Source organism: Dermochelys coriacea, chromosome 6, assembly GCF_009764565.3.
Source record: "Dermochelys coriacea isolate rDerCor1 chromosome 6, rDerCor1.pri.v4, whole genome shotgun sequence".
NCBI classification, from domain to species: Eukaryota; Metazoa; Chordata; order Testudines; family Dermochelyidae; genus Dermochelys; species Dermochelys coriacea.
In genome coordinates this window covers 65,143,014-65,155,938 of record NC_050073.1, presented here as the reverse complement: position 1 = coordinate 65,155,938, position 12,925 = coordinate 65,143,014, and the positions used below count along the sequence as shown (strand labels likewise).

Sequence of the window (12,925 nt, the reverse complement as noted above, 5' to 3'; positions counted from 1 at the left end):
CGTTGCCAACTCTGTCCACATATCTATTCAGGGGATACCATCATAGGGCCTAATCACATCAGCCACACTATCAGAGGCTCGTTCACCTGCGCATCTACCAATGTGATATATGCCATCATGTGCCAGCAATGCCCCTCTGCCATGTACATTGGCCAAACTGGACAGTCTCTACGTAAAAGAATGAATGGACACAAATCAGACGTCAAGAATTATAACATTCAAAAACCAGTTGGAGAACACTTCAATCTCTCTGGTCACTCGATCACAGACCTAAGAGTGGCTATACTTCAACAAAAAAGCTTCAAAAACAGACTCCAACGAGAGACTGCTGAATTGGAATTAATTTGCAAACTGGATACAATTAACTTAGGCTTGAATAGAGACTGGGAATGGATGAGTCATTACACAAAGTAAAACTATTTCCCCATGGTATTTCTCCCCCCCACCCCACCCCTCACTGTTCCTCTGATATTCTTGTTAACTGCTGAAATTAGCCTACCTTGCTTGTCACCATGGAAGGTTTTCCTCCTTTCCCCCCCCTGCTGTTGGTGATGGCTTATCTTAAGTGATCACTCTCCTTACAGTGTGTATGATAAACCCATTGTTTCATGTTCTCTGTGTGTGTGTGTGTGTATATAAATCTCTCCTCTGTTTTTTCCACCAAATGCATCCGATGAAGTGAGCTGTAGCTCACGAAAGCTTATGCTCTAATAAATTTGTTAGTCTCTAAGGTGCCACAAGTACTCCTTTTCTTTTTGCGAATACAGACTAACACGGCTGCTACTCTGAAACCTGTGATTATGCAAGGCACTGAATTTAGCCGTATAGAGTGGAAATCTGTCAACTTCATGAAAAAACTTGCACAGATACAGACAGACATCATCTTCCTCTCCAAATGCAAACAGATGGACATCATACCGAAAGGACTGAAGGTAAATAATCCATTACAATCTACATACCACACAGACTATGCTGACAGCTTGTGCCACACACTCTCAAAGAAACTGCGGAACCACCTGATCAACATCCTCTACAGCAAACAGGGAAAGATTAAGAATGAGCTCTGAAAACTGGATACTCTCATAAAGAACCAACCTTCCACACAAACTTCCTCGTGGCTGGACTTTACAAAAACTAGACAAGCCATTTACAAAACACACTTTGCTTCTCTACAAAAGAAAAAGGACACTAAGCTATCTAAACTACTATATGCCACAAGGGGCCACAACAATGGTTCCCGTAACCCACCCAGCAATATTGTTAATCTATCCAACTATACTCTTAGCCCAGCAGAAGAATCTGTCCTATCTCGGGGCCTCTCCTTTTGCCCCTCCACCCCCACGAACATGATACAGTTCTGTGGTGACCTAGAATCCTATTTTCGACGTCTCAGACTCAAGGAATATTTCCAACACACCTCTGACCAACATATTAACCCACAGAGACCTTCCTGCCAACACTACAAAAAGAAGGATTCTGGGTGGACTCCTCCTGAAGGTCGAAACAGCAGCCTGGATTTCTACATAGACTGCTTCCGCCGACGTGCACGAGCTGAAATTGTGGAAAAGCAGCATCGCTTACCCCATAACCTCAGCCATGCAGAACACAGTGCCATCCACAGCCTCAGAAACAACTCTGACATCATAATCAAAAAGGCTGACAAAGGAGGTGCTGTCGTCATCATGAATAGGTCGGAGTATGAACAAGAGGCTACTAGGCAGCTCTCCAACACCACTTTCTACAAGCCATTACCCTCTGATCCCACTGAGAGTTACCAAAAGAAACTACAGCATTTGCTCAAGAAACTCCCTGAAAAAGCACAAGAACAAATCCGCACAGACACACCCCTAGAACCCCGACCTGGGGTATTCTATCTGCTACCCAAGATCCATAAACCTGGAAATCCTGGACGCCCCATCATCTCAGGCATTGGCACCCTGACAGCAGGATTGTCTGGCTATGTAGACTCCCTCCTCAGGCCCTTCGTTACCAGCACTCCCAGCTATCTTCGAGACACCGCCGATTTCCTGAGGAAACTACAGTCCATTGGTGATCTTCCTAAAAACACCATCCTAGCCACTATGGATGTAGAAGCCCTCTACACCAACATTCCACACAAAGATGGACTACAAGCCGTCAGGAACAGTATCCCCGATACTGTCACGGCTACCCTGGTGGATGAACTTTGTGACTTTGTCCTGACCCATAACTATTTCACATTTGGTGACAATGTATACCTTCAAATCAGCGGCACTGCGATGGGTACCCGCATGGCCCCACAGTATGCCAACATTTTTATGGCTGACTTAGAACAACACTTCCTCAGCTCTCGTCCCCTAATGCCCCTACTCTACTTGCGCTACATTGATGACATCTTCATCATCTGGACCCATGGAAAAGAAGCTCTTGAGGAATTCCACCATGATTTCAACAATTTCCATCCCACCATCAACCTCAGCCTGGACCAGTCCACACAAGAGATCCACTTCCTGGACACTACGGTGCTAATAAGCGATGGTCACATAAACACCACCCTGTATCGGAAACCTACTGACCGCTATTCCTACCTACATGCCTCTAGCTTTCATCCAGATCATACCACTCGATCTATTGTCTACAGCCAAGCGCTACGATATAACCGCATTTGCTCCAACCCCTCAGACAGAGACAAACACCTACAAGATCTCTATCATGCATTCCTACAACTACAATACCCACCTGCTGAAGTGAAGAAACAGATTGACAGAGCCAGAAGAGTACCCAGAAGTCACCTACTACAGGACAGGCCCAACAAAGAAAACAACAGAACGCCACTAGCCATCACCTTCAGCCCCCAACTAAAACCTCTCCAACACATCATCAAGGATCTACAACCTATCCTGAAGGACGAGCCATCACTCTCACAGATCTTGCGAAAAAGACCAGTCCTTGCTTACAGACAGCCCCCCAATCTGAAGCAAATACTCACCAGCAACCACACACCACACAACAGAACCACTAACCCAGGAACCTATCCTTGCAACAAAGCCCGTTGCCAACTCTGTCCACATATCTATTCAGGGGATACCATCATAGGGCCTAATCACATCAGCCACACTATCAGAGGCTCGTTCACCTGCGCATCTACCAATGTGATATATGCCATCATGTGCCAGCAATGCCCCTCTGCCATGTACATTGGCCAAACTGGACAGTCTCTACGTAAAAGAATGAATGGACACAGATCAGACGTCAAGAATTATAACATTCAAAAACCAGTTGGAGAACACTTCAATCTCTCTGGTCACTCGATCACAGACCTAAGAGTGGCTATACTTCAACAAAAAAGCTTCAAAAACAGACTCCAACGAGAGACTGCTGAATTGGAATTAATTTGCAAACTGGATACAATTAACTTAGGCTTGAATAGAGACTGGGAATGGATGAGTCATTACACAAAGTAAAACTATTTCCCCATGGTATTTCTCCCTCCCACCCCACCCCCCCACTGTTCCTCTGATATTCTTGTTAACTGCTGGAATTAGCCTACCTTGCTTGTCACCATGAAAGGTTTTCCTCCTTCCCCCCCCTGCTGCTGGTGATGGCTTATCTTAAGTGATCACTCTCCTTACAGTGTGTATGATAAACCCATTGTTTCATGTTCTGTGTGTGTGTGTATATAAATCTCTCCTCTGCTTTTTCCACCAAATGCATCCGATGAAGTGAGCTGTAGCTAATATCTAAAAAAATCTAATAAATTTGTTAGTCTCTAAGGTGCCACAAGTACTCCTTTTCTTTTTGCGAATACAGACTAACACGGCTGCTACTCTGAAACCTGTGATTACAAATAGTAGTGTAGGCAGAAAACCCAGGAAAGTGTGTCCCTTTCACCCAGCCCTCCCTGTTATTTCATATTTCACCTGTGGATCAGACTTGAAGTACATGAGAACTCTTTCTCCAAGTGGAAGTTTAGCCACATCAAAGCGCACAGTGAAGAGGTGATCGTCCTGGGTAACATCATCCTCATCGTAGACACCCAGCTCCAGCACGTTCTGGGAAGGAAGATGAGGGAGTTTAGAAATTCTGCATTCTGGCTTTCACAGAGCCCAGGAAGCAGGGACTCCTGGGGAAAATCTTGCACAAAGAGAGGGGGAGAGAGAAAGAGAGTGTATGGTGGGAGAGAGGAGGCATGAGGAAATGATGCAAACATCTACCTTTGAAAAGACATCTTCTAACTCTAAGTAATGCAGGTTTTCCCCAGCCCAAAGCTAGGCAGGTGGCTGACTGATACATTCGGCTTCCACAGCCTGGTGCAAGATGGCAAACTTTTGAGTTGCGATGTGCCATTTTCACATCTTCCTGCCAGCCAGTAACATTACCGTCATCCTTTCTGCAGGTGAGAACTCTCTAGAGCACAGATAAGAGAGAGTTCTCAAGGACTTACCTTGACCTGCCTCTGGATCCTGTAGTAGAAGGTTTCATTCCAGACTGGGTCTTCGCAGTTGTTGATGGTCTTAGTCCAGAACTTTTCGGCCGAAGCTGTCGGCAGCCACAGGGTCACATAGCAATCAGATTGGCTTACTGCATATTAAAAACAAAAACAACCTTGCTAAATGACAACACAACAATTTATGCAGTGCTAATTGGCACTAAGGGGAATGAACACACTGAACAAAATGAAAGCTTTCTTTTCTGTCCAACATATCCAGCCCAGTCCAGATAATAGGGATGGAGAAGAGGAGGAATTGGACTCTTCTTTATCTAACTGCAACAAGAGCCACAATAAACACATTTTTTAAAAGAAGCTTTTCCATTTTATACATTGAAGCAGTTATTTTCTTATTAAGCTTTTTATTATTTTTCTTAGAAAAAAGCATGAATATTTTATATAGCCTGTGAGAAAAAACATAGCTATACTGAACCAATCTATGCCTGGCCCTAACGTAAGGGCAAAGTATGGGGGAGAGCCCAAGGAACCTCCCCCACCTTTGCACAACTTACATAAGGGTCAGACACAGTTGCAGTCCTTGCTTTCAGTGGAGAGCAGGAACTGCTTTCTCAATTTCCCTCTGAGCATGAGGAGAGGTGTGCAATAGGTGCAAGCAATTGCCCTGTCTGCTCCCTCTCCACTCTGGCACTTCACCCTGGATCAGCCCACAAAGTAAATATTCTGCATCTCTTAAAAGGGTGTAGCAGTGGGTGGACTCTTTCTGGGCACTGAGGAAGTCTAGGAAGCCTTCTTCTTCCCTGGAGGAGTACAGGTCCCCCTGGAGCAGAACAGCTCAGCACCATTCCCAGTGCAGAATTATGTGGAACTTCTAGATCAGGAAAGTTACTCACAGGCATCTGTCCGATGGAGATTCCTCGCCCTTATGACTCTTACAGTGAGCAAGTAACAAGGAGATGATTCTGTCTGCAGAATAAACATACAAAAGGCCAGGGTGAATATTAAAATGTGGGGTAGATCTAGTAGACAGAAATGGTCATGAGGGATGGAGAAATACCTAACAAATAAGCAACCTGCTCAGGCAGTTTCTGAATGATAATAAAATGGTCAACAAATCTATTTGGGGAAGGATAACTGGGGGCTAAGCTGGGCTGGGTTCACAGGGCCAACAACCTCACAGCCAAGGGCACCGGGAAGGGTCCCTGCATTTAACTTGCCGGGGAGGACAGGGAGGGGCCCTGCTGATGTCTGAGCAACATGGCTGTGGAGCGCCAGGGACATGCCGACGGGGAAGGAAGGGGGCTAAGGGGAGAAAGGCACATCCACAGCAGGTCACTGGGGTACCCAGGCAGGATGCAGCGGCCCATTGCGCTAGGCGCTGCCCAGCGGGGCAGAGTCCAGAGAGGAAAGGAAGGGGACAGCAGGGGGCATGCAAAGGAGCTTTGTGGAGGAGGAAGGCGACACGGGACAGGAAGAGAGAGAGGAGCCCTCTGCCTGCTGTCGCCCACGTTTCTCTGCACAGTAGTCTTTAAGGTGCCACCGGACTCCTTGTTGTTTATGTGGATACAGACTAACACGGTTACCCCCGGATATTTTACTACTAATCATCTCAGCCAGATTCTGTGATTAAAACAATATGAGACACAGATTCATACAATTAGGGGAGCTTGGTTTGGTTTCTAACTAAAGTCCAGTTGTGTTAGATTGTATAATTCAGGGCTTAGTTGGGAGCTGGATTTTTCATGTAGTTTTTAGGTGAGAAAAGGAAAAATTGCAGAGGTTTTTATAAATGGTACAATTTTAGTTCTTTGAGATCCAGCTGCCACTGGTGCAGCACACATGGTTTGGGCGTCAGAGAAGTGGCTGCTATTCTCAGCAGAGCTCTTCTTAGTGTGTTGAAGCCTCCAACAGGCAATATTTACTCCAGGGTCCCCAGGTTGCTTCTAGGCTCAATTTCGGTTCTCTCTACTTTGATACCTCCCTCATGCTACTCACCATGGAATATTGATTCCTTTGAATGATTTCTTGTAATTGCATGAGAGCACTGAGCTAAGCTGGGAGGTATTGCTAATTCAGAGAAGGATTGGGATATTATTCAGGAGGATCTGGATGACCTTGTAAACTGGAGTAATAGTAATAGGATGAAATTTAATAGTGAGAAGTGTAAGGTTATGCATTTAAGAAGAATTTTAGTTACAAGCTGGGGACGCATCAATTAGAAGTAACAGAAGAGGAGAAGGACCTTGGAGTATTGGTTGATCATAGGATGACTATGAGCTGCCAATGTGATATGGCTGTGAAAAAAGCTAATGCGGTTTTGGGATGCATCAGGAGAGGCATTTCCAGTAGGGATAAAGAGGTTTTAGTACCGTTATACAAGGCACTGGTGAGACCTCACCTAGACTACTGTGTGCAGGTCTGGTCTCCCATGTTTAAAAAGGATGAATTCAAACTGGAGCAGGTACAGTGAAGGGCTACTAGGATGATCCGAGGAATGGAAAACTTGTCTTATGAAACAGGTTTCAGAGTAGCAGCCGTGTTAGTCTGTATTCGCAAAAAGAAAAGGAGTACTTGTGGCACCTTAGAGACTAACAAATTTATTAGAGCATAAGCTTTCGTGAGCTACAGCTCACTTCATCTTATGAAAGGAGACTTAAGGAGCTTGGCTTGTTTAGCCTAACTAAAAGAAGGTTGAGGGGAGATATGATTGCTCTCTATAAATATTTCAGAGGGATAAATACAGGAGAGGGAGAGGAATTATTTAAGCTCAGCATCAATGTGGACACAAGAACAAATGGGTATAAACTGGCCACCAGGAAGTTTAGACTTGAAATTAGACGAAGGTTTCTAACCATCAGAGGAGTGAAGTTTTGGAAGAGCCTTCCAAGGGAAGCAGTGGGGGCAAAAGATCTATCTGGTTTTAAGATTCTACTCGATAAGTTTATGGAGGAGATGGTATGATGGGATAATGTGATTTTGGTAAGTAATTGATCTTTAAATATTCAGGGTAAATAGGCCTAATCCCCTGAGATGGGATATTATATGGATGGGATCTGAGTTACCCAGGAAAGAATTTTCTGTAATATCTGGCTGGTGAATCTTGCCCATATGCTCAGGGTTTAGCTGATCGCCATATTTGGGGTTGGGAAGGAATTTTCCTCCAGGGCAGATTGGATGAGGCCCTGGAGGTTTTTCGCCTTCCTCTGTAGCATGGGGCACAGGTCACTTGAGGGAGGATTCTCTGCTCCTTGAAGTCTTTAAACCATGATTTGAGGACTTCAATAGCTCAGACATAGGTGAGGTTTTTCGTAGGAGTGGGTAGGTGAGATTCTGTGGCCTGCGTTGTGCAGGAGGTTGGACTAGATGATCAGAATGGTCCCTTCTGACCTTAGTATCTATGAATCTATGAATCTATTTCAGTGTACAGAGATTTGTGCATCCGATGAAGTGAGCTGTAGCTCACGAAAGCTTATGCTCAAATAAATTTGTTAGTCTCTAAGGTGCCACAAGTACTCCTTTTCTTTTTTAGAGATTTGTGAGAATCTTTCCTTTAATTTTGAATTACCTGGGTTTGGACCCTTGGAGTTTGCAAGAAATGTGAAGTGAAACTCAGGTGAAACTACCACGTTTAACCCTCTTTCACATAAAAATCCCTCATCTCCTTTACCCAGCTGTTTAATTACTTTTAACCAGACTGTGTCTCCTGGGGTGAGATTTAACATTTCTCCCCCAACCTCTCACATTGCTCCTCTGATCCTTTCTTGGGGTCTTCTTCATTTCCCCCATTTTATTTATATTTTTCATTCAGTTCACACTTTACTTACTATGAACCCTCCATTTCAAAGGTTCCAGAAAAGGAAAAAAACAAAATAGGACACAAAATTAATTGGCAGTAAATCATTACTCAAAACGTTCCAACTTAACACACTGTACATAGTGCAAGTTATATACTCAAGAGATCTCAGAGACTATTGTGAGGGCTTAAATAATTAATGGACCAAATCACACAGTCTTTACTAATGCAAATCTCCCATTTAAATCAATGGCAGTTTTGCCTAAAGAAGGCTTGAAGGATTTGGTTCAAAGTTTGTAAAGCAATTTTTAAGCTGTGGATGGAAGACTCTAGGGAAGTGCAGCATTATTTTTATATTAATGTGTTACATCTAATTAATGAACAGAAGGGGGAAATTTCTTAAATGATCAGTATGATGTTTGTAACTCAATATTTTGTGATCCCATCTAACAAAAATAGGTGGTGTTTCCTAAATAGTTTAATAAATGCCATTACATCAGAGAGCTAGATTCTCTTAATTCTGCTAATTTTCCCATGGAGATTTGAGAGAAAACCATTCAAATCCTTCATGATCTGAAAAATATTATTCAATGTTAGCATATTCCTTTTATTGCTTACAAACACAAAGTCTGTCATTTACATATATAGTTTTTAAACTATTCAGCCGTGCCACATTCAGAGGCTCCGTAATAGAAGTGTATTCTACAGTGGATGGACAGGGAGCAATAGGACCATTTTTTAACTCTCTTATGCACTATGGACTTAATCCAGCTCCCATTGCAGTCAGTGGCAAAACTCCCATTCACTTCAGTGATGCAGGATTAGGTCTTATCAAATATTAACATACATAAAATATAAATATCCAGGTTTGGTTTGTCCTGCGCCTGTACGGAGGGCTGGACTAGATGACCTCTCCAAGTCCCTTCCAGTCCTACATTTCTATGGTTCTACTGTTAAGTGGCACTTCAAATACATCAGAGTTGTGTTTGACAGATTGGTTTATAGGGCCTGATTTTTAGTCATCAACCTCCACTTAGGTAAACAAAAGCACATTTTGCAGGTGCAAACTCTTGTACGCACACGTGAACAATTCCAATTTGTGCCTAAGGCAAAAGGGATAAACAGCACAGACACATGAACACAATATATTCCTCAGAAGAGATCACCAACTAACTAATCAGACCAGGGTGGTCTCTGTACCATGCCCAGGTCTAAAGCCAGGGATCAAGTGAAATGCAAGGATTCTGGATGACACTAGCGTCACCATCTCAATACACTTCACCAACAGAAGGGAAGGTTAGAGACAGGGTGAAAACTGGAGAGTTTGCCAGCGTGAAGAGGTGTCTTCTTGAGTAACGCTGGTACCCTGACTTCCCGTTGGAGGATTTAATATAATATGTATTAATTCCCCCTGAAGCTCTGTGTTGTGATGACTTTCCCTCCAGCAGAAGCCAGAAGTAAAGTTGACCCATAAAACTGGGGTTTGCACCATTTGAAAAACCAATGAGACACTGCGCCAGATTCATTGAAGGTGCAAATAGCCCCACTTCATTGATGTCAATTACCCCTTACACCAGCAGTAAATTTGTCCTCGTCTGTAGTAATACATATTTTACAGTAGAAAGTCCATTTAAACCAATCCCTTTTCAAGTAACAGAGATACTAAAATTTTCCATGCATCAAAGAACTTTAATATGAACAAAGAATGATTCAAATGTTAAACATCAGCATGTTTCACCCACGAACCTGGGATTGCTTAGCCATTAAGGAGCTATTCAAATGATCAGTGAATAAATTTGTCCTCCCCTTCCCTCGGCCAGCAGAAACAGCCCTAATATGGTTTGATTCTGAAATTCTCTTGTATAGTACCTTATTGTCAGCAGTCCCCTGTACTGTGCACAGATCCCTCTCCTTGGCTTCTCTCATTCCCAAAGGATTAGTCTTAGTGTTCAGGTCCTGAAGCAAGAGAGAGAAATGGTAACACTGAAAAGAAAATTCTCACCATCCAGTATCATTCACTATTATAAATGCATAACCGCTATAACAAAGGCTGAAAAGCCCAGATTCAGAGCTGTGGATCACAGAGCCCCAGAATGTGGCAATGCTCGTCTGGTGCACCAAATACTGTCATTTTGTACACCCTAATTACTTTAATTGGTATGAATGTAGGCTGTTTGTACGAAACAGCAGAGGATGAAGGCTCCTCTCATCTGTTTCTATAAAAGGAACAGTAAACCTGCCCCCTGTAGACTCACCCACCTTGCTTTCTACCTGAATCTCAGCTGTCTGCTCCCTCCCTCGGGGCTAATTATATCACAGTTTAAAATAATGTATCAAAACAAGAAAAACATGAAACACACAAAAAGCCCCAGGTGATCTGATATCTTTGTAAGTGAATCTCTCTCTCCAAAGAGGTTTTCCCTCTCTTCCCAGGCTGTTGTCATTTCTCAGTGAGATTGTAAGTTCCCTGAGGCAAGGACCTTCTCCCCTGTCTGGAAAGAGCCACACACAATAATTAATGACCAAGCAGGACGAACAGCACCTGCTTTGTGCTGTACACACCTCAATGGACTGGAATTTCAAGCATTCTTACCTGAGGTAAACTGGCACATGATTCCATTGCGATATCCGTTACACACAAGTCCGATGCGACCAATGGCACTTGAATACCACATCCAACAGTGAGCAGTGACTCTTGAAACATATTTATAGTTTTTAAACCAGTAGAAGCAGCTGACCAGCTGTTTTATAAACTGACTCAGAGCCTCACCCTTCTCTGACTTTGCAAACAAAAAGAATCTTCCCCTGTTTCCTCACCCTAGGAAGGTGAGTCTTTTGGGTGACTGCAAAGGGGGAAGATTTCCTTTGCAGATACAGTGGTTGGAGGACCGGAGATGCTGAAGCCAGAGTGCCCTATTCTTCCCAGTGATGGGGTTTTTAGGAAATAGTAATAAATGATAACAAAATTTATTCTTTTCCCCTTAATAATGCACTTTTCCTCTCAAAGGAATCCAAAAAAGCCCTGTGCAAACTATGCACTTAGAGCACCACTGAAACGCAAGTACCTCTGATTGTAGACAGCAGTAACCAATTAGCAGACAGCATGGTAGGGCCCAAACCTCACATGAACTTGAAGACAAGGAGCTATCAAAGACACTGGTCTTCTGTATCTTCATGAGAGGTCAAAACAGCTGGATGTGAATAATAGTCATAGCATTGGCCAGGAACAAGAAACTGCTGGCTTCTTGAGTTGAACTGCTTAAAACTGTTCTGAGTGTCCCCAAGATCCCTGACCTACATGGCTGTTAAGGGATTCCTCTCCACTGTGTTTGCTTGTTTGGTGCTCATTAACTTCTGCGTCTGTCATTAGTGCTTGAATCACTGAAGGAGTGATCAGGAGTTCAAGGGACAAGGTCAAGCTGATGTCTGAATTAACTAGCTCAGCAACCTCAAAGACCAGATCTTCTAACGGCTACAGATGTAGTATCTGGGAACAAGGACTTAGAATCTAATTCAGAGGCCAGCTTCTTCAGTATATTCCCTGCCACCACAGTTGGGAGCCTTTTCTCTTGGGCCTGTTTGTTCACTTGGGATCAGGGAGGAGCTGAATGCTGGAGAATGACTTGTGATCACTCCAGACGATTACATGGTTTCCTATAATAAGGGTGAGTTATTGTCTCTTTCAGTGCCTGCTCAGAACTTGAAGACAATGCCATCACTTATGCAGAGATCTGAAATTCACCAGGGTTTGCTACTCTGTAAAAGAACAGAACTATGGGCCAGTTGCCAGCATCAGCTACAATTGTGATTCCTATGTTGCCTTTCTGGTTTGTCTGGGGTGGAGCAGTTGAATGATGAATTTCCAGGCATGCAAAACTGCTTGTATATTTCCAAATATATTAAAACATAGGCGCAGCTAGTATTACCCATAATTACAGCACAAATCTATTACATAAATTAGAGACAGGCTTTCCCTGCCTGCCATGCCAAATAATTTGGCAATTGGCATAGTCAGCACAATATTGTAATTCTTGCCATGGGCTACATTATTTCAAAACACTGCAAAGCATAACACCTACATGCATTGTGCAATTTCTTTGTATGCAGGCTATAACAATATAGCATTGTGAAATGCACTTTTTATTTAGGTTGCATTCTGTCATCACTCTTGCTGATAAGTAGAGCAAATGAGAAACAGTTTTCCTGTCCCATTAATATTTTCAAAAGTTCGAAACATTTTCCCACCTCAAATCAGGATGAAACCTTGAAATCTCAAAAATATACGTAGATGGAAAAACATTTTTTTTAAATTTTGGGTCAATCAAAATTATTTCAATAATTTAGAAATGTTTTTGATTTTGATCCTTTTTGAAACCCTTTTCAGTCTAATTAGCTTACATTTGGAAATGAAAAGTCTTGAACCGGAAAACTGAAATTGAGAAAATGTTGAAGCAAAATGTCTCAACAATTTGGAAACTTTTTTTCTCAGCATTTTTTCAAATTGGGAAATTTGTTGAACCCAAGTCTGTTTCACAACAGTTTTGGTTCTGATGAACTGGCATTTCTTGATGAATTCCTGAGCAGCTCTGCTACTAAGTATAATATGTGTACTCCTTGCCATTCCGAATTTGGTGCAAAACAGCAACCACCAGCCGCATCCTTCTGACACAAACATGTCTTAGGTTTCAGAGTAGCAGCTGTGTTAG

At 43.0% G+C, this 12,925-nt stretch overlaps 1 protein-coding gene across 1 annotated transcript in view; it reads right to left on the bottom strand.

Moving 5' to 3' along the window:
- Positions 1-11,421, bottom strand: part of LOC119857233 (cytosolic phospholipase A2 epsilon-like) — a 43,652-nt gene extending 32,231 nt beyond the window's left edge. Inside the window, exons 1-5 of the mRNA XM_038405874.2 lie at positions 10,813-11,421; positions 10,089-10,175; positions 5,320-5,392; positions 4,424-4,560; positions 3,900-4,031 (exon numbers count right to left, since the gene is read on the bottom strand). Coding sequence (XP_038261802.1) covers positions 3,900-4,031; positions 4,424-4,560; positions 5,320-5,392; positions 10,089-10,175; positions 10,813-10,923 — 540 coding nt within the window. The 5' untranslated portion in view covers positions 10,924-11,421. The remainder of the gene's footprint in view (positions 1-3,899; positions 4,032-4,423; positions 4,561-5,319; positions 5,393-10,088; positions 10,176-10,812) is intronic.
- Positions 11,422-12,925: the final 1,504 nt, after the last annotated feature.